General features: G+C 38.6%; 1 protein-coding gene across 3 annotated transcripts in view; it reads right to left on the reverse strand.

Moving 5' to 3' along the window:
* The window catches only part of SYT14 (synaptotagmin 14), a 195,129-nt gene extending 173,852 nt beyond the window's left edge, over positions 1-21,277 (reverse strand). For 2 of the 3 annotated variants that reach the window (XM_034666910.1, XM_034666909.1), the window contains exons 1-2: positions 21,093-21,277; positions 8,480-8,527 (exon numbers count right to left, since the gene is read on the reverse strand). In XM_034666910.1, the coding sequence (XP_034522801.1) occupies positions 8,480-8,527; positions 21,093-21,105 (61 nt within the window). In that variant the 5' untranslated portion in view covers positions 21,106-21,277. Of the gene's footprint in view, positions 1-7,970; positions 8,176-8,479; positions 8,528-21,092 lie in introns of all 3 variants that reach the window. The other variant, XM_034666911.1, reaches the window with a different exon arrangement.
* Between the last annotated feature and the right edge of the window lie 460 nt (positions 21,278-21,737).

Below are 21,737 nucleotides of genomic sequence, written 5' to 3' on the forward strand. Positions count from 1 at the left end.
GCACGAAGGGCAGCCTGGCGGAACTAGTCTCAGCTTCCCTTGTAGCTGTGTACGGCCACGTGACTACATTCTGGCCAATGACATGTCAGTAGAAGTCACGTGTTTGCAACTCTGGATCACAGCCTTAAAAGAGCTCTTTCCCCCTTTCCCTTTCTGGCAACTGGAATGTAGACATGGTAACTTCAAACATGCCAAGGAAGACAACATCCTAGGGCACATCAGAGCAGGACAGAAGAAAATATTAAATAGAATCAGATGCCTCCATTCTGCTTATCAGCTTAGACTTCTACATTAAGAGAGAAATACACCTTTCTTCTTCAGTCACTTAATCTCTGATAAAGCAACCAAATGAATATTTTAATTAATACATACCCACCCCCCTACTACATTCCTTTACTTCAAAGCTATTTTAGTTATTTTTGGCTATTTGCTCTGCCATATACATTTAAGAAATAACTTGTACATTCCCTGAAAACTCTTGTTGGGATTCAGATTAGAGTTCCATTAAATTTATAGATTAATTTGGGGAGTACTGCCAATTTAAACATACTGCATATTTCTACTCATAAAAATTATTTATCTCTTCATTTACATGTTTTCTTTTATGTCTGTATATAACTTTTTCATTTTCTCCATAAAAGTCATACACTTCTTTTGTTCAATTTCTGTTCCTGGGTATATTATAGATATCACAATACCCTAAAAGAGATCTTTTATTGCATTTTCTAATTGTTACCCATTACATATAAAAATGTGCCTTATTTTTATATAGTAATCTTGCATTAATCAAATTTACTGAACTCTCTTATTCTATTAATTCTTTTAAAAAGTCTCTTGGATTTTCTATGTAGATAACCAACATCACCTATGAATAATATTAGGCTTATCTCTTGCTTTTTAAACTGATACTTTCTATTTCTCTGTCCTGGCTTACTACTGGCTAAACTGTCCAATATGATACTGAATAGCAACTTTCATGCTTCTAATATTTCATCATTAAGTATTTACCTATTTTTGACAGATACCTTTTATTAGGTTAAAGAAGTTTCTTTATATTCTTAGAGTAAGAGTTTTCATTATAAATGAATGATAAATTTTATTAAATGCTTTGAGATCCTCGCATGATCAACATGGAAACCTTATGAATAGATCATTCTTGGAATGATCCAACTTGTCATATGTTTGTATGTTTTCCTCAAACCATTGCAGCATTTGTTTTGCTAATTCTTACACTCATACTTCTAAGTAAGATCAGCATGTATTTCCCTCTCTCATACTGTACTACACTTTGGATTAGTATCAAGGGTATATTCTAGTCTCATGAAGTAATTTGGGATAATGTTCCATTTCTTTTAGTCTCTGGAACAGTGTTCATAAGGTTGGGTCCTTTTTTCTTTGAAGACTGAAAACCACTTATGATTAATTTAACTTTACTATCAGTTTAAATTATGTTTTTCTCTGAAATTGTCCATTTCATCTATGACTTCAAATTTACTATCAAGAAGTCATTAATGCTTTTAGGATTTTGGAAAGCTCACTTGTAAGTGCAATTATACCCTTTTTACAAGCCTAACATTATTTACTTGCGGCTTCTGTATTATGTTCTTAATTAGCCATGCCAGAGATCTAGTTCATAAGCCTTTCCAAAGTACTGGCATTTTGGTTCTGTTTATCTTTATTGTATCTCTGCTTATTTGATTAATTTTTTGTTATCTTTAGTCTTTCCTTCTTTCTACTTTCTCTGAGCTTATAAGATAGCTCCAACTTCTTACATTGAATGCCTGTCTCATAAATTCCATTCTCTTCTAACTTTAGCATATAGGATATTGACTTTTTTTTTTAAGCTACAAATTCTTTGGCACTACTCCCATGATGAATCTCCTCCCCTCGAGCCTAGGCAGGCTTGCAAGTGCTTGTGTCAATATAGCAAAACAGAAGTGATACCATGTGCCTCCTTCCAAGGGTAGATTAAAAAGTCGCACATTATCTACCTTATCTGTTAGAATACTGGCCATCACATGAGAAGTCCACGCCTGTGAATCTACAGCTCTAATTTTCAGTTCCTTGTTTAAAAAAAAAAATCCTTATTGACATAATTCACCATAAATTCCATTCCACTTTATCCTTTAAAGTGTACAATTCAGCGGTTTTCAGTATATTCACAGAGCTGTGCGACCATTACCACTGTCTCATTTCGGAGCATTTTCATCACCTCAAAAAGAAACTCTGTACCCATCAGCAGTCACTCTCCATTCCCTCCTTTCCCCAGCCCCTGGAAACCACTAATCTACTTTCTGTCTCTACGGATTTGCTTATTCTGGACATTTCATATAAATAGGATCATACAATATGTGGCCTTTTATGTCTGCCTTCTTTCCCTTAGGATAATGTTTTCAAGGTTTATCCATACTGTAGCATGTATCAATACCTCATTCCTTTTCATTGCTGAATAATACTCCATTATAAGGACAGACCACATTTTGTTTATTCAGCCATCACTTCATGGGCATTTAGGTTTTTTTCGACTTTGGTTATTAAGAATAATGATGCTATGACAACTACAATACAGGCTTTTATGCAAACATAAGTTTTCAATTTTGTTGGTTATACACCTAGGAATAAAATTTCTGGATCATCCAGTAACTCTACATTTAACTTTTGAGGAAATGCCAAACTATTTTCCAAAGTGGCTGCAGCACTTTCCAATCCCACCAGGATCATGTGAGGTTCCAATTTCTCTACATTTTCATCAACACCGGTGACTGTCTTTTTGATTTTAGCCATCTTAGTGGGGTGGAATGGTATCTCAACATGGTTATGATTTGTATTTCCCCTATAAGCCTCCATATTTTTTTAACTCCGAAGACTCCCTAACTTTTCTCTGGGCTTAAAAATACATGCTAGTATTTTCTCCAGTGTTTTTAGCTATTTTACTGCAGAAAATTTTATATTATCTATTAAAATATTACTGAAAAAAATAAATCTTCATCATCATTATATTTAGAATTATACTTTCATACAGAAAGTATTCAATAAATGCCTCCTAACTGGTAAGCATCAAATAAAATTATTCAAGATCAATTCAGCTAAACCCAATTCAACCACTCATTCACTAATTCCGCATTTATTAAGTATCTACCATATGTCCTATGTATTTCTCAGCACCAGGGATATAGCAGTGAACAAATCAATCAAAGCTTCTACCCAATTAGAGCTTATATTTGATAGAGGGACACAGAGTTCCTCTGCAAAAAGTGTGACTATATAAGTGATAAGTGCCAATAAAGACAGATGTTACTAAACGGATAGGATGATATCATTAAGATTAAAGAACAGAAAGGGCTACTTTAGATATGGTCAGTAGGAAATCTGTGATTGAGAAAGTAACACTTGGAATGAGACCTAAAAGATTAGAGGAGTCAGTCAAAGAGCTGGTGCGGGGTTGGGGCGAGCATTATAGGCCAAGAAAATAGCCTGTATAAAAATCTTTAGCCAGAAACAAGCCTGGACATTTAATGAAGAAAAATAAAACCCATGTAGCTGAAGCATAGTGAGTAAGAGACAGGATGCATAAAACAAAAAGCAGGAAGTGGGCAGGGCTCAGACTACGTAAGTGCGTTAGGCTGAGTAATGGTCTCTCAAAGATGTCCGTGCCCCAATCCGCAGAACCAGTAAATACTACCTGAAGTGGCAAAAGGGATTTTGCATATTTCGTTGCGTTAAGGATCGTGAGATGGTGAGATTAGAGTGGATTATCCTACTAGGCCTGATGTAATCACAGGAGTCCTTAGAAGAGGAAGGTAGGCAATCACAGTGAGTAGGAGAAAAAAGAAGCAGAACATCAGAAGTAGGGGCGCCTGGGTGGCACAGCGGGTAAGCGTCTGCCTTCGGCTCAGGGCGTGATCCCGGCGTTATGGGATCAAGCCCCACATCAGGCTCCTCCCGCACTGAGCCTGCTTCTTCCTCTCCCACTCCCCCTGCTTGTGTTCCCTTTCTCGCTGGCTGTCTCTATCTCTGTCGAATAAATAAATAAAATCTTTAAAAAAAAAAAAAAAGAACATCAGAAGTAGAGTTTGTGGAGTGACAGGCTGTGAAGATGGGAGAAAGGGACCGCAAGCCACGAAACACAGGCAGAAAAGATAAGGACCCAGAGCCTCCCCTCCGGCCTCCCGAAGAAAAGCATGACCTCAGCCCATTAAAACTGACTTTGCACTTCTGGTCCACAGAACTGTAAGAGGATAAGCTTGTGTTGTTTAAAGCCACCAAAGTTGTGGTCATTTGTTACAGCAGCTGCAGGAAATGAATATAGATTTTAGGATCTGAAAGTGGGGTGCTGCTGTAACAAATCCCTAACATATGGAAATGGCTTTGGCGTTAGGGACTGGGGAGAAGTCTGAAGAATTCAAGGACCATGACAGAAAAAGCCTAAATTGCCTTGAGAAATATCTATTGCCTTTTAGTAGAAACGTAGGTGCTAATGATTCTGGCTAGTGAGGACTGAGGGAAAAAAATGAGGAACATGGTAAAAAAAAAAAACCCTATATGGTCTTAGATCTCGAAGACCTAGACAGTCCAAGGGACCGCTGTGGAAACATAAACGTTAAATGGCTGCTGGTGAGAAGTCAGAAAGAAAGGAAGAGCAGGTTACTGGACACCGGAGAAAGGAGATCCTTATGACCCAGTGGGAGAGGCCCTGGCTAATTTGTGTCCTTCAGTTGTATGGAAATTACAGTGAACTTGGATATTTAGCTAAGGAGATTTCCAAGCAACGTGCTGCAAGGACGGCTGGGTTTCTTCATGCTGTTTTTAGCAAACCTTGTGAGGAAATGGATAAATTGAGGGAAAAGATTTTAGGTAAAAAGGCACCAGGACTTCATGATTTGGAAAATCCTCAGCCTATCCAGATTATGAATTATGCTAAAATTAGAGATTCAACATCAAGAAAGCACACTCTGGAGCCAAGGGTGTAACTAGACATCCTTTTGCCCGTGCCTCAAAACGAACACATAATCAGTGACACAGAGGGCTCTCTGAAGAGATTAGATATACCACTCTTGGATCTCCCCCCACCCCCATCTGAACAAAAGCCAAAAAAAAAAAAAAAAAGAGAGAGAGAGAGAGAGAGAGAGAGAGAGATGGAATAATCCAGGAAAGACCTGTGGAGGAGCACCTTATCTAACGGAATGAATCCTGGTGACATACTGAGAAGACTCATGAGGTTTTTGAGAATATGACTTATAAACACTGCCAGCTTGAACTGAAAGGATTGAGAGGATGAAATAAAAGAAAACGGATGGCCAAACTTCTACAGGCAGAAAACCGGTGCAAACACACACTACCTTTTGTGAAAAAAGAAGGAAGACTCCAAGCGTAGAGTCTTAAACCCAGACGGTGGAGCCTCGGACCTCAGGGTCAAGAGCTAGACAGTGTGATTCCCAGGCCTTGAAATCTAAAGCTTTTCCCCAGTTTCAAGTTTCAAAATTGCTAAGTACCAGTGACTCCTTTCCTCCTTCCATTTTCTCACTTTTGGGGTGGAAATGTCTATAACCGTCATCCTATGCCTCTCCATCGCTGTATTTGGAAAGCAGGTAATTTGTCTGCTCGTTTCACAGGCCTGCAGATGGGAAAGGACTTTTGAGCCAGATGGATCATACCCAGAGTTTCATCCACACCTGATACAAATGCTTTTAGATGAGGAGCTGATGATATTTAGATGATGTTTTGTACTTTGGGCTGATGCTAGAACATAAGGCTTGGTAGGTCAGGGTAAGGCTCTTTGATTTTATTCCAGGTATAATAGGAATCCACAGAAGTGGACGTATATTTAAAACCTGATATACATTTAATACACGTAAATCTGATTTATATTTAGAAAGATCATCGGGTTAAAAAAAAAAACAAACCAGGATCATTGCTATGTACTAAAGGAGAGAAGAGTGGAAGCAGGGAAAGCAGTTAGAACATTATTACAGTTGCGGAGGCAAGAGAAGACAGGGATGCAGGCTGCAAGGATAACGGCGGGATGGGAAAAAGAGGATGGGTTCAAAATCTATTTTGAAGGTAGAACTGGCAGAACCGGCTAGTATATCAAATGGGAAAGACAGAATGAGTGAAATAACAGTTATTCTTAAGTTAGGACTTGAGCAACTGGATAGACTGGGCTTTTTATTAGAGGAGATGGGGAAGACTGAGGAAGGTCCAGGCTCATGAGAGAAAATCAAGACTCGCAGTGTAGACATGCCAAACTGTTGTTTCTGGCAGACGTCCAGATAGAAAGATCAAGTAAATACAGGAGAGAAGAACAGGCAGCTCGAGGACAGCTCAGACCTGGGATTTATAAATTTGTGTGGCATTTAAGAGAGAACTAAATAAAAGCAAACAGAGGGAAAAGATGGAAAAGTGAAGCAAGCCCAGCACCAAGCTCTGATACATTCCAGTATTCAAAGGTCTGACGGAAGAGAGAAGCCAATAAAGGAGACAGAGAAGGAACAGCCAGACAGGTAAATAGAAGCTGGATATGTCGTCAGAGATGCCATTTTACTAGAATCTTTGATACTAATTACAATTATTTGACTTGATATCACCTTTATATGCTCTATTCTATCCAAGTCCAGCTTAAAATGCAAAAGCTTTAGCTCTGAACTTTAATTTTGAAATATTTAAAGACTTATGGACCATCATCCATCCACCCACTAGAACAGGACATGGCACTGAATGCTGAGGCATACACAGAGATTCAGAAATTGTCCACGACATGTCTACAGTACAATAATTTTTTAAATTTTAATCACAGATTTAAAATTCTGTAGAAAAGCAGAAGGAAGTGAAAAGCTGGGCTAACAGAGAGAAATCTTGGCAAGGCATTCTCTGTGAGCTACCTGGGTAGGAATTAAGACAGCAATAGAGAAAACAAGAAAAGCCATAATTAGAAGGCGTGTTCGGATCATCATCTATCCCCATCTATACTATTTTCTCCACTGTCGCTTTATGTTCCCATTGTAGCCACAAAAGACCCTCTGCACATTTATTTTCCTCCCTTCGAGTGGTCTCTCTTCTTGTCTTCTCATTTCGCCTAACCACAGCCTTAACAACTTTTGATTCCAAGGGATCTGTACGCTGTCTTCTGCTATCCCACCAAACGAATTCTGTGTTTTAAAAAGTGTTGGTGGGACAAACTAATAACTATGAAATTATTTAAAACATGTTTAGTAAGTCCAAATTAATATATTATAGAAGACGTTTTAAAAAATGTTTACATAGAGTAAGAAAACAATGTAGACATTTTTCCCCTCTCTCCCCCGTTTTAGATAAGAAGTACAAGTCAACACTGGTTGCAGCATGAAAACCATAATCAAAACCTTGAGATTTTAGGAAATGGACTTCAATTTTCTCCTTTGTGTTACCAGAGCAAAGGTATATAAACTACACTTTAATCAAGGAGGGAGATTGTTTTTAAATGTACGGCAATCACAGGTAGTGACACATAAACTATAGTATGACCATGTTAATAATGGTCACACCGATTCACCTAAAAGATTAGAAGTTTTTTTCAACTCAACTCAACTGAGAAGCTGAGGCTTTTCAGACCTGTTGAAGACTTACTGAAAATATGCTGACATTTCCCTGGCGAGCCGATCAGGTATCACAAATCACAAACATGATGCCGCCTCAAACCTCCTTAGGGTGAAATACTAGGGAGAGAAGCGCTGCTTGCTGGCCAGACTCGGGAGGGCCAAGTTAGTTTTCAAGAGAGATGCAAGAAAAAGAAAGTCTCCCAAGTTTAAAAATAGAAGAGTACTAAATTTATGAGGGTCTCCTCCCCTGACCTCCCCAAGTGTAGCTTTTCCTTTCTTCACACCACTTCACCGATTTCTCGTTACTCATGAATGTGGGGACTCCCAAGGGTCTCCTGATTCTTCCAAATCTAGAGAATACCTGATTCCTTGCCTCCCACCTAATAACTGAATTACCTTTCCTGGGGCCACCTTGTTGAACCACCCAGTTGTCAGGTGGCTCCTTCTAAGGAAGCATAGACAGTTGTTGGTGTCAAAGGATGTTGTGGTCTTTGGACATGATCCCGATTTGAATTTCAACCAACTCCTCACATCTCTCTGATGGGGTACAGTAATAGAACAGAAGTCAATGGGAGATCAGCATGCACTCAGATTCCAGATTCTGAAAGGGAACAAAAATCAAACCCTCCATTCTTTGCCTCTTCACCATGTCTAATAACCAATATGCTAGAAGCCAGGCTTTATCAGCCCAACAAAACTGAATATAAAGTAACAACTCTCAATAACCATATAATAAGTAATATGCACTTTATGGATGCTTAAGTCTCTAATACAAATAACAAATATTAGTCTTTATTAAATTTTATTCTTTCTCAGTCCAAATTATCTGCCGTCTTACTAAAATTTAACATACGCTGTGAAGTGTTCATTTTGTGTCTAAATATCCATGCAGAGCATTGACTTACCTTTTCTAATACAGATAAGTTCATGTACTCCACAGGTTCTCTCTCCACCTGTTAAAAGGAGGAAATAATGTGAGTTTGACTACTACGAAGAACTGTTTCAGATTAGCTTTTACCAATGACCTCAGGAGAAAGAGTTTCCTAATTTTCCTCAAACTCAACTATACGATAACTTGATATCCAGAATTTTCCTGAACCCATAAACTAAGATCTTATAAAGTCCTGGGACGAAGAAGCTTCATTCAAGCATGTTATTTTTAAATGGCAATCTTCTCAAGAGGAGATATCATACCACCATTTCCTAGGTACCTCTTCACATCATCTAGAAGGAAACATTGTAGGAGAGAAGCCACTTTTGTATCTGAGGTTTAGTATATACAAGTAAGTTACTGTGGAAGGGTCAACCCTGTAAAGGCCCTATTTATATTTTATCACATATATACTCATATGGTATCAAATGAAATGTAATCTTTTCCCTGTTCTTGAGCTACCCACTCTTATAAATCTGTAAAAAGACAAATTATATAAATAGATAGGATGGTAAAAACACATTTAACCAAAAGCTTACTTTGATTATAATTATTATAAAAAGTATCATAAAAGTAATATTTAAAAAATAAACAAAAGTAGTATTATTAGTCTCTACAGAAAGAGGTATTCCCTCCACTCTGAAACATAATGCCACTGCTTTTTATGACTGTAAGCAAAATGAAACTTTGTAGTGTTCTATATATGCATGACCTTATAATTATGCAATGAATTATGTTTAAACTTTACATAATAGAAATATTAAATAATTTAATCTTAGCTCATTACAGAAGATTATGAATAGGTATGAACGGTTAAGTTTCTTATAATAGTTCTAAAAAATAGAAATATCTTACAGCAGTTAACATGAGAAGTAAAAACCATGATATCCACTAAAAAAAGTAGGTCATCTGAGAAGCAAGCTAAAAAACTATAAAACAGTACTTCTATCGCTAAAGTAGGTTAGTTCTACATTCCAACTTGGTTGTAACAATGCCAGGTTTGTGATTATTATGAACACTACGGAGTAATCAATGGTTATCAGGAAGACAGACTTAGCAAGAAGGAATACCTAACTTAAAGCGATGATTATGAAACAACCATTATTCAGCAAACCTCAGTGTAAATACAGTGAGATCTTACTAACTGGAATATTACCAATGGGCAACCACTGATCACTTGCTGAAGGGCAAGAATGAGGTACAACCATATACTACATAGCTTTTATATTGAGAAGACGCTACACAAAAACTAGAAGGAGAAAATTTACCAAATTACAGAAGAAACTATTTTCAAGAAATTTGGAAGAATCATATAATTAACAATAATATAACTATAACATACACAAATGCCATCACTGATGTTCTCAGAGGCCACATAAAAATATTTCTTACATGGTCATTAAGGCCTATTCTTCAGAAGAAAACACTTGTAATGTAACGTAATTTGCCCTATGTACTTAATTCATGTTAATAAGGCTGTACTTTTTAAAACCTGTAATTAAAACAGACTTTCCCCATATTTAATGTAAATTGGTTAGGTTTGGGTACACACAACTAATCTTAAATATAAGCGCACAGTCTGTACAGGCTTAGTAGTAACAGTAACAATAAAAACTATTGTGTAAGACTTTTCTCAAAACTACAAAATGGGGGCCCCTGGGTGGCACAGCCGTTAAGCATCTGCCTCCGGCTTAGGGCATGATCCCAGCGTTATGGGATCGAGCCCCACATCAGGCACCCCTGCTGTGAGCCTGCTTCTTCCTCTCCCACTCCCCCTGCTTGTGTTCCCTCTCTCGCTGGCTGTCTCTATCTCTGTCGATTAAATAAATAAAATCTTTAAAAAAAAAACAAAACTACAAAATGACCATGAAAGCTAACTCCTACTTTTAAAAGGATTCAATTTATCTTCATCAAATGAAAAAAATTCATAAATAAAAAGCTAAGTCAAATAATTACTATATTTTAAATTTATAGTCAATTCATCATAATTGTCAAATTTGTCCAAGCATGCACAAAAATCACATAACTAGAAGAAAAAAAAAAAAAAAAAAGATTGTGCTCTACTCTTCTGGTATTTGTTACCAAAATTCTAACAAAGTAACATTTCAATGATGTACATGAGGAAATCAAGAACAATCACTATTATTACTGAAGTGGAAAGGAATATTAAGGATAAATAAATCCCAGGCAGGGATACCTCGGTGGCTCTGTTGGTTAAGCGTCTGCCTTCGGCTCAGGTCATGATCCCAAGTTCCTGGGATCAAGCCCCTCATCAGGCTCCTTGTTCAGCGGAGAGCCTGCTTCTCTCTCTTCTCTGCCTGCCACTCTGCCTGTTTGTGCCCTCTCTCTGCCTCTCTCTCTCTCTGTCAAATAAATAAAAATCTTTAAAAAAAATAAATGGCAAGCAATAAAGTAAAATTTAGGGGAAAAAGCCCTTCCTTTTAAAAGTACAAAAGAAACACAGAAAGTTAAATAAATTTTTTTATTACTGGACACTGACATCAATATTCCTTTTGTCCCCAATCCTTTCAGAGAGCAGTAAGAGTGTTAAGGAAAAAATATGCATTCTATATGTTAAACGCATAGGTTTTAATTTATACGTTTGGGAGTGAAAAGGCTTAAATACTTTTTCAGAGATACACTGAACTTTGTACAAACTTCATGCCTTGTTTTAAAATCTCTAAAAATAAATCTGAAAAGTTTCCGAATGAGTCAATTTGTAAGCAAAAGGCCAGTCACTGTAGGCACATCTTGACTTAGATATGGTGGCAATTCAAAAAATGGTTTACTGATTTTAAGAGTAAAATGCACAAGGGGAATGCTATTTTTAAAATTTCAGCTTTATTGAGGTATAGCTGAACATATAAAATTGTAAGATATTTAAATTGCACATTGTGATAGTTTGATATATGTATATAATAAATATGCATATCTAATGCATAGAAGAATTATTATTTTTATTGAGCTATAATTAACATATAACGCTGTAAGTTTAAGGTGTACATGTTAATTTGATATGTATATATCACAATACGATTACCACCACAGCCTTAGCTAACACCCCTACCACATCACATAATTATCATTTCTTGTCTGTGGTAGTCACAATTAAGATCCAGTCTCTTAGCAACTTTTAAGTTTATAACATAGCATTGCTGTCTATAACCACTACACTGTGCATTAGATCTCCAGGAGTTATTTATCTACGGGTTGGAAGTTTTTACCCTTAAACAACATCTCCCCACCCCCAGACCCTGGTAATCAACTTTCCGTTCTGTTTTTACAAGTTCAGCTTTTTTTAGATTCCACATTTAAGTGATACCATACACTACTTGTGGTTAGTGTCTGACTTAATTCACTTAGCATAATGGCCTCAAGGTCCATCCATGTTGTCATAAATGGCAGGACTTCCTTCTTTTTAGCGCTGAATAATATTCCATTGTACATACATATACCACCTTCTTATCCATTCCTCTGTGGATGGACACTTAGGTTGTTTCCATATCTTCGCTCTTGTGAATAACACTGCAATAAACATGGAAGCACAGATATCTCGTGAATATATTCTTTTTATTTCCTTTAGATATATAGCCAGCTGTGTGACTGTTGGATCTTATAGTAGTTCTATTTTTAATTTTTTAAGAAACCACCATACTGTTTTCCACAGTGGCTGAACCAATTTGGGGAATGATTAAAGTAATAAATTAGTCAATCTCTTTAGAAAGAGAGAAGCCTTCTGCTAAAATGAATAATCATCCCCAAAATGAACTCTTACATAAATACAATTTTTCACACATCAAATTTACTTCAAAGACAAAACAATAACGAAGACTTGGAGACCATAAGAGAATGACAGAATACAAAAAGCGACCAAAAGTCAGAAATAAAGTTGTCTAGCTCATTACAAATACAAACTGAGGCACTAAACATTAAGTTGCCCAGGGTCACTAGTTTATTGTCAGTGACAATAATTAGGACACTAGGGTTAACAGAGTAAGAAATTTAAAAATGGACTTTTCTTCATTTTTATGAAAAATAAATAAAAATTATGAAATTGTTTTCTAATCCTTCAAGGTAATTTAAATAAAAGTCAATTTCTCAAAACTTCTCTTAGAGATAATACCAGCATTGCTCTTGAAATAATCATCTCAGCAACATGGAAATGAGAAATAGATAGAAACTGACAAGCTCAGTCAAAGTTACCATCTTTTCCCCGAGGCAAACCCATGTAGGAGCATAATGTAAACCGGCAGAATCCTCTACAATTGGCGTAAGTACACAGTTTAAGAGGAAATAGGTGTGTGGGGGCACACGCAGACGTGCTACGAATGTGTGCATCTGTGTATTTGTATATGGACGCACAAGACTGAGTGTGTGCCTGGGAAACAGGAATTTCTTTTTAAGCTGGGGCAGGTCGTGGTGGTAGGGATTTATAAAGTATGTACTTTTCCATATACCTACAGAAGGAAAATTATTCAGGGATGTTATATTCCCATAAAAATATGCTCAGGTATACGAAAATGGAATTAAACCCAAAGATTTAGTTCATTTAAAATGGATCTAGAAGTCCTTGTTAAAACTGACTTTATTTTGTCTACCATGTTAATTCTGACCAATAAACTAAATCACTACAATTTACAGGCTCTATTAATGTAATCTCAAACACCACAAGGCTACTTTAGAAATACCTTAAACTTGGGGCACCTGGGTGGCTCAGTGGGTTAAGAGTCTGACTCTTAATTTTGGCTCAGGTCATGATCTTAGGGCTGTGGGATCAAGGCCCCTGCTTCAGGCTCTTGGCTCAGTGGGGAGTCTGTTTTCCTCAGGCTGTCAATCTGTCTCTCTCTCTCCCCCTACCTCCCCTGACTCGCACTCTCTCTAAAAAAATTAATAAATCTTGAAAAAAACCCTTAAATTCTACCTTATCTAAAGATGTCATTAAAACATGCATTAAAGCAGTCAAAAATTAAATTATGTCACTTATACTGATAAACTCTTGTTATAGCTAATTCTTAAGCAGACACCTATGCTATGCATAAGCATGAAACATTAAATGTTTCCTATTAATGTTGCCAACTCTCCCCTCCAACCAATTTAACCCATTTAGACCACAGTCACTAATCGCCAGATACCTTTCAGTTTTGACCCTAATTAAGTCATTCAAGGAATGATCCCAATTTTAGTGCCTAACTGAAAGCAGAGTGTTATGGAAAGATCATGGTTTCTGAACTAAGCTAGTCTTCAATTTTTTTTTTAAAGATTTTATTTATTTGAGAGAGAGAGAAAGCAAGCATTAGCAGGGGTAGGAGCAGAGGGAGAGGACAAGCAGACGCCCCGCTGAGCAGGATCCTGAGATCATGACCTGAGCCGAAGTCAGATGCTTAAGCCACCCAGGCGCCCCCAGGCTTCAATTTTAAAGACAGTATCACCTAGCATTGTCTTTGTGAACCTTGTGCTTGTAAGAAAAAATAAAAATAACTAAATTTATTTGTAAAGTAGTAATAATAGTAACCCCAGGATGGAAAATAGCTTTCATTTTGGGGATTAAAAGTAGTTGCTGGAATGGGAATGGAGGGCAATGTTGAGAAGGGTACTGAAACCAAGTCCACACCTGGTAGGGAAAAGATGTTGAAAAGATACTTTAACAAAACAGATGTCTGCTATAGTCAAGAGAAGGAGAAGCCTGCAATGCATTTGCTCTCCACACTAAGATAATGGATAGATGATGCCTGGCCCATGGTGAGCACCCCAAAAATGTTAATTCCCTTTGCATTCCTCACAAGTAGAATACGAAATTCAAAGAAAACTGAGATTTATGCCTGGAGACAGAAAAGATTCTGTATGTTTTCTTCTTTCTATAGCATTAGTTGTCAGTTAATTTCAAACACTCTCCTGTGTAAACACTCCCAAATGTTAATCTTTTCATACTTCTTAATTTGTCCTCTTTTTAGAATTTTTCTTTTAAGTTTTTTTTTTCTTTTTAACGTATTTGAGAGGGAGAGAGAGCATGAGCAGGGGGGAAGGGGCAGAGGGAGAGGGAGAAGCAGACTCCCGGATGAGCAGAAAGCCCCATCCGGTGGGGCTCCATCCTAGGATGCTGGGACCATGACCTGAGCCGAAAGGAGACAGTTAACTGATTGAACCACCCAGGAGCCCCTTTTTTAGAATTTTTCTTAAAAAAAACAAAAACAATTTTAGGCCTCCAGTCCCCTGGAAGTTATCCTTCCAAATTAGAATTCCTTTACTTTTTTGTTGTTGCTGTGTAATTACTAGAGTTAAAATAATCTGAATAAGTCCTTTCTATATTTACTTTTACAAACTCGTTTTACGTATAATATTCCAATGCAATAGCCTGAATTTTGAGACACATACTCGCCACCACTCTGGCATCACACAGAATAACCAACTATATCTCTTTTCACAACAATATTTTAGAGTACTTTATAATCTGCAAACCATGAACTAAATACAGTATTATCTTGTGATCCACATAAATTCCTAGGAATTTATTTAATAATTTTTTCCAAGAGTTGCAAATGTTATCTTATAAAAGTAAACTTACCGTTCATAAACATAATACATTTTTCCTACTTCTGAGCAACTTTTAATTCAGTTTTTGAGTTAATAATGTTTTAGTGTTTAGAAGCTCATTAATACCATAAAACTCTGAATAAGTATATGCTCATAAAAAGGTATTCTACTTAATTTAATTTTCTAGTTAAATGAGAACACCTTTTGTTTTGACTAATGCACTAGATCATTTGTTAAAGCTATTAATATGCATTATTACATTAGTAAGTGCAGAATACAGAAGATAATTTTTCATTAAAATCCTCTGTCTCCTGATGATTCAGAATTTAACTGTGAATATCAACTCTAATACAGCCCTAAAATGTGAAAGAAAATGTTCTGAATGCACATATGAATCCTAGAAGTTTGTTTTTAAATAAATTCTTGATGACAGTTCGCTCTATTGTCACTATTTCCTCCTTAAAAAAGGTAAATTAAAGGTTCCAATTTGTTATGTTTCAATTAAGAATACACTACATATACATACCAAATATGCATATAATTATCTTACTCAAAAGTTTGGAATGTTTTATTGATAGCAGTTCGTTCAATCCGAGGTTCTCCCTGAATGGGCACTTTCATGTTAGGCATAAACTAGGCAGGATTTGGGAGTGGGGGAAGGAATGAAGTCAGGTAAATGGAAATCAAATCCATGAAGACAATCTACTACGTTACTACACATATGCTATGGATAAACGTTGCAATCACTTTTAAAAAGCAATAATGCAAACAGTATTACTCAACAAATAAATATGCCCACATGTAGTTCTCTTGCTTTCTACACTGTCATACACTGTCATACACTGTCATACACTGTCACATTCTAATAGTACTTAGAACAAAAAATGAAATGTTTCTTAATACAACTATTTCTCTACTGTTCCCTACTTTCTCCTAATTTTGTTTAGTGAATTAGGAGATGAACCTTTAGTAGATAAAGTACTCCAAAGTCCTTACAGAGAGAGGTCTCTGAATATACTGCATATCTAAACATGTCCTAAATCTCTGCAAAACGTTAGAAATTTTATTCCTGCTGAAAGTCAAAATACCCCTTTTAGGAATATCATTGATTAAACTGAACTGTAAAACTTCCAAAAAAAACAAAACAAAACTGGTTCAATAAACTGCCCCACTCTTCCACAGGCTGTGGACAGGCGGGCCTTTCTCATTATATCACCCCCCCTCCCTTACATCCTAATGATCTCTAACGGTAACATGGAAAGCAGGAAAGGAGTGTGATGTTTTCCCCCAGGACTCGTAATGTAACAGGTTGTACTGGGTTTTTTAATTCAATATTTCAAAAGTCCAGGTTCTGCCTTGGAAATCTTAGAGTCACAACAAGTCTCCCAGAGCACCTCAGAATTGTACTGATGATTTAAAAAATATGTATGTGGAAGTGTGTGGTAAACTACAAAGTGCCATTATGAATAAAATATGTATTTTATTCATATACATATTTACATACATATTTACACACACACACACAGATTCCTTCTAATACAGTCTTCTTTTACAACTTTAAAAAATATTACCCAGAGAGATTAAGTAAAGTTAATATACAGCACAACAACAATAAAGGTGAATATTTTTACTTCTGCAAAAAAGTTTTGCAAAGAGTGTTCTGATGTTCTTACAGAAGAGTCAGAAAGACGTGAACTGAATAAAGGAGGAGCATAGGTCAGATCATTAAAGATCTCTATCCTGAGGTTTTAAATATTAGTTTTGCATTTTACAAAGAAAACTAGCAATAGTTCAGAAAATGGGTTGGAAGGAACGCTAAAACTAGTGCTAACAAAACAAGACTAGCTTAGAAAACTAATACCAGCCTCTTAATGAGAGGGAATAAACTTCAGTGTATGCACGAAGCATCAGAAATTGAGATGTAGACTTGGCAGGACTTACTGATCAACGGGGGTGGGGGGGTGGGGCGTGAGTTTAAGACTGGGCTAGTTTCCAGATTTCTGTCTCAGATACCTAGTTATTTAAAAATACCACTCAGATAGTAAATCTGCATGGAATGGGGAGTAAAGAAACTGGATTTGGTGGCTGTGATGACAACTTTAGTTTGGGACATCTTGAATGTCCCAAACTATTTTGGATTGCTGTGGAACATGCAAGATATCTAGCTACTATCTGAAAACACAAATTAGGAAAATTCTGTGTACTTTTATTCATGGTGCACTTTTATTTTTTTCAAGTTTTTATTTAAATTTCAGTTGGTTAACATACAGTGTAGCATTAGTTTCGGGTGTGCAATGTAGTGATTCAACCCTTCCATACAACACTTGGTTCTCATCATAAGTGTTAACAGTGCACTTTTCGGGGCGCCTGGGGGTGGCTCAGCCAGTTGAACGTCCGACTCTTGATTTTGGCTCACGTCATGATCTCGGCTCACGTCATGATCTCAGGGTTGTGAGATTGAGCCCCTGAGTCAGGCTGTGTGCTCAGCAGCGAGTCTGCTTGAGAGTCTCTCTCTCTCCCTCTGCCCCTCCCCCATGCACGATCACACTCTCTCCCTCTCTCTAAAATAATAAATCTTTTTAAAAAATAGTGCATTTTTAATTTACTGCTCCAGAAAGCAGAACTAAGGTGAGCAGATAGACAGAAGTTACTGAATGGCAGGTTTTTGGTCAGATACATCTGGGCACTGGATGCAATCATTGTAGATAACGTATGGAATTCCATTATAACAATTCAAAAAACGCTTGTTGAGTATATACTGTATTTAGATACTGTGCAAAATTTAGGGAGTACAAAAATAAGACAGCACCCTCTAGGAATTGACAGGGAAGACAAATTATAAACACGTGCTTATAGAATTACTGCAATTACAGCAGTATGTAAAGAATGTAAGAACAGGGTTAAGATGGAAACACAAAGAACATTAAGCAATGTAGATGAAACGAAGACTGAGAAGTAAGTAATCAAGAGAGAAGGAGAAAATTTTTTAAAAAACAGGAAATGGTTAACAATGTCAGACTGACAGACACCAACATTACAAGAGTTAATTAGTACACGGGATGACAACTATAGGTCTTGACAGTCTAGGGTAGAGCAATGATTCCCAACCTGGTTATCACCAGACCTCTATGTAAAAATAAAGGCTCTGTAAACTACTCAATATTTCAAAATGCTTTTTCAAAATTGTAACTTAACCTAAGATAGTACTAACTTCTTCACCTCTGACTGGAATTACACTAGATCACTGTGGTAACACCGCCATCTTACATTTACCTCAAGTCCTGATGAGCAGTTACCCGTCTGATAAAAGGAGGAAATGAATGATTACTTAGTATGTAAAATATGGGTTTTACCCAGAGGAGGAGATAAAAGTAACCCTTACTGCTTAAAAATCTAAACTTAAGGGCTAAAATGTTGTGCTACAGCTGATAAGAATATGCTTAACAGATACAAATGATTCGTTCTTTGATTCAAAATACCGGTTTGCTATGCAAGGGATTGAAGACACCTGATCTGAAAGTTGTCCAGGTGGAAGAGACTCTATGGCTTTGGTTGATTTCAACCTCATCTTGAGCCAACATGCAGATCCAAAAAGGCTATGTTACTCAACAATACATCTGGAATGGAATGGCTCACTACCATATTTCAAACTTTAAAACCTACAACTACACACCATCCAGAGGAAGAACTGGATATTTTGTCTATAAAGAAAAATGCTCAAAAGTTGTCTCAAATGGTAGAAGGGATGTCATATACACAGGGAAGAGTGAACTTTTAATTTATTGCTCCAGAAGGCAGACTTAGAATAAGTATATAGACAGAAGTTACTGAATGGCAGATTTTCATCGAACTCATGTGCCACTGAATGTTTCACAGTGTATTAGAATTGCATGGCTAAAATTATCTGTCTCCCCAACTAGAACACGTGCTCCTTGAGGGAAGGAGTGTGGTTTTATTCATCTTTATGGCCCCACAGAATCCAGCACAGAACACTGCGTACAGCTAGTGCTCAATAAGGCTGCTGAACTAACAGGGGAATGAAGGGACTGAATGCTTTAAGAGCCACTTCACTGGGAAAAAGGTTGCATGAGATGCCCCCCGGACCCCTAAAATTCTAAGACGTCCCTAGTACAAAGTCCTCATCCAGGGCTTATTTTACCTCATTACACAGCAAGGGAATGGTGTGTATAAAGAATGGGCTCTGGTATGTGAAAAATAGCACAGATAGAGTAACCTGATCCAACATCTTTATTTGAAATGCTAATAATAACTTTAGTCTCTTTACCAAACTAGAAAACATATAATTCCCGATCTTCATATTATGAAAACTTCAATGAATGCAAAAAATTGAAGTGAATATCTGAAACACAGAAGAATCTCTGGAATATGAGAATTACAAAAATCTTGTTCTTTAAACATACAAGTAATAGTAGGCAGAGCAAAAAGCCATCAGTTGACATAAAAAAAGGAATTGATCACATTTAACTGCGGGGGGGGGTACTGAGAAAAAGAGAAAAAACCAAAATATTTCAAGAAATTAAAAGTTACAGGGTCAGATCTGGATGCTATCTGCGTATTTTTTCCTCACCTTCTGCATGAACTTTTTAGCTTTACCATGTCATTAAGAAATACTGCAACAAATTGGTTGCATAAATAAAGTACAAAACATTAATCAGTGGATTTGGTTTCTTTATTTTTAACCTCTAGTTAAAAGCATAGTAAGGAAAAGAGTTTGAAAGTACCACCCTGGGTAACAGGAATATCAAAGATTTTAAGTAGATCTTGTTCCCAAGTGCTTTCCAGCGCTTTAGCTAAAGAAGTTATCTGAAATGTGTCTGAATGTGTGTCTTGCATATAACAGGTAATCAATCCCTTAAATAAACTAGACACACAGCTCAAGTTATTTTGGAGGCCACACGATCTGACACAAAGGAACCCCCAGAGATATATGCTACTGGTGATTAGCCAGTCACCAAGATGGGAAGTCCTTTTTAAAGTTTTACTTAGGAGGAACACACATAAAATTTAAGCTAATGATGATATAGCTAGAGGTACAGTGAACATCTGTACAGATGATGTGAATCTCTACACACGTGCGCCCACACAGGTAAATTTTACAAACTACTTTCACTGTTTGAGTTAAGCTAGGCGTCTGACAGGGGCTGGAAGATGATGCAGTCTTTCACATAAATATCCTAGACGTGTGATGTTAATTTTCACAATATCCTCCTTAAAAACAAAGCAAAATATAGACACTTCATTCCAGATAGATGTTTTTGGAACAAAATGAAAATACGCTCTAATGCCAACTACCTTATCTGGCTAGGCAGTAAATACTAAGGTACTTTCTGAAAATACTGAGTATTGCTGACACTGTAACACTTAGTGAACTGATAATACATGCAGGATTCTAAGAGTGTGTGTTTGTTATTTCAGATGTATTTACTTCTCTTTCTTAGAAAAACAGCAGTTTTGAGTGCTGGGGAGGGTGGGGGAACACGCTTGAGGAAATTAACCTCATTCCAAATTTCCCGGCCCCCTACAACAGCAAACAGAAGGGTATGGACGGAGAGTGCAACCCAGCGTCAGCTCCAGAGAAGGGACTAAGACGGGTTAGGGCTGGGACAGCAAAACTGGACTCCCAGTTTGGTAACAAGGCGGGTACCGCGGGAAGAGGGGTGCGGGGGGGAGCACAGTGGAGGGGGAACGCCCCGCAGTCCCTCGCTCCTCCGGCCGGTCCCGCGGACTCCGCAGGGCCGCACCGGGTCTCCACTCGGCGCCGCTAGGCACCGCACCTGCCAGGCGGACCGGCTCCTCTCCGCGCCGGGCTACGGGCTGAGGCCGACAGGACCATCAGGGCCGGAGCTAGCGAGCCAGCGGACCCGCGGCGCCGCTCCGCCCACACGTTTCCCGAGACGCTGTCGGGACCCCTGCGCCTTGCCGGCCTGCTCCCCCGCAGGCGAGTGCCCCACCCGCGCCACGGCCTCCCAGGCGCCTGGGAGCCCGGCTCCCGGGGCGTTCCCCCTCCTCCCACACCGCGGCCGGCCTCCACTTACCTTCAATCGCCATGATGTGCTTGCCATGGACCGCACCAACTGGATGGCGGGGGCGGCGGGCAGGCGTGCGGGCGGAGGACGCGCCGAGTCCGCCAGCCAGAGGGGCGGGGCCGGCCCCGCACACGCCCGGCTGCGCGGCCCGGAGGGGAGCCGCGGGCGGGGCGGAGGAGGGGCCCCCCCGAGCGCCCGACTGCTGGCCGCGGAAGAAATGGAACCTTCCCCGGCCGCCGCCGCTGCCGCCAGCACGTGACGCCGCCCCGCCCCCACCCCGCCACCCCCACAGAGCCTCGCGCCGGGATTCAAAACAGGTGCCCAGTCCGGGGAGCCCGGCACCCGCGCCCGAGACCGGCCCGAGGCGCACTGAGCATGTGCGGGCGGCTCTGACCCGCTCAGCCCAGGGCTTCCCGGGGCGCAGGACCACGGCGGACGCGGCCGCTCCTCGCGTCCGGGCAGCATCCGCAGTCGACGAAGGAGGGGAGTAGGGAAAGGATGTGGTCAGGACCATGGACAGGTCTCCTCAATTGAAGACTGGGCTCAGGGATTCCCACCCAGTGACTCCTTATTTCGGTAATTGGAAGGTCTGTTTTGCTTTTGTTTTGCTTTGCCTGAATCAGCGAAGTACTCGCCTCAGATCTCTGCTGTGGG

Source organism: Ailuropoda melanoleuca, chromosome 8 (genome assembly GCF_002007445.2).
Source record: "Ailuropoda melanoleuca isolate Jingjing chromosome 8, ASM200744v2, whole genome shotgun sequence".
NCBI lineage: Eukaryota > Metazoa > Chordata > Mammalia > Carnivora > Ursidae > Ailuropoda > Ailuropoda melanoleuca.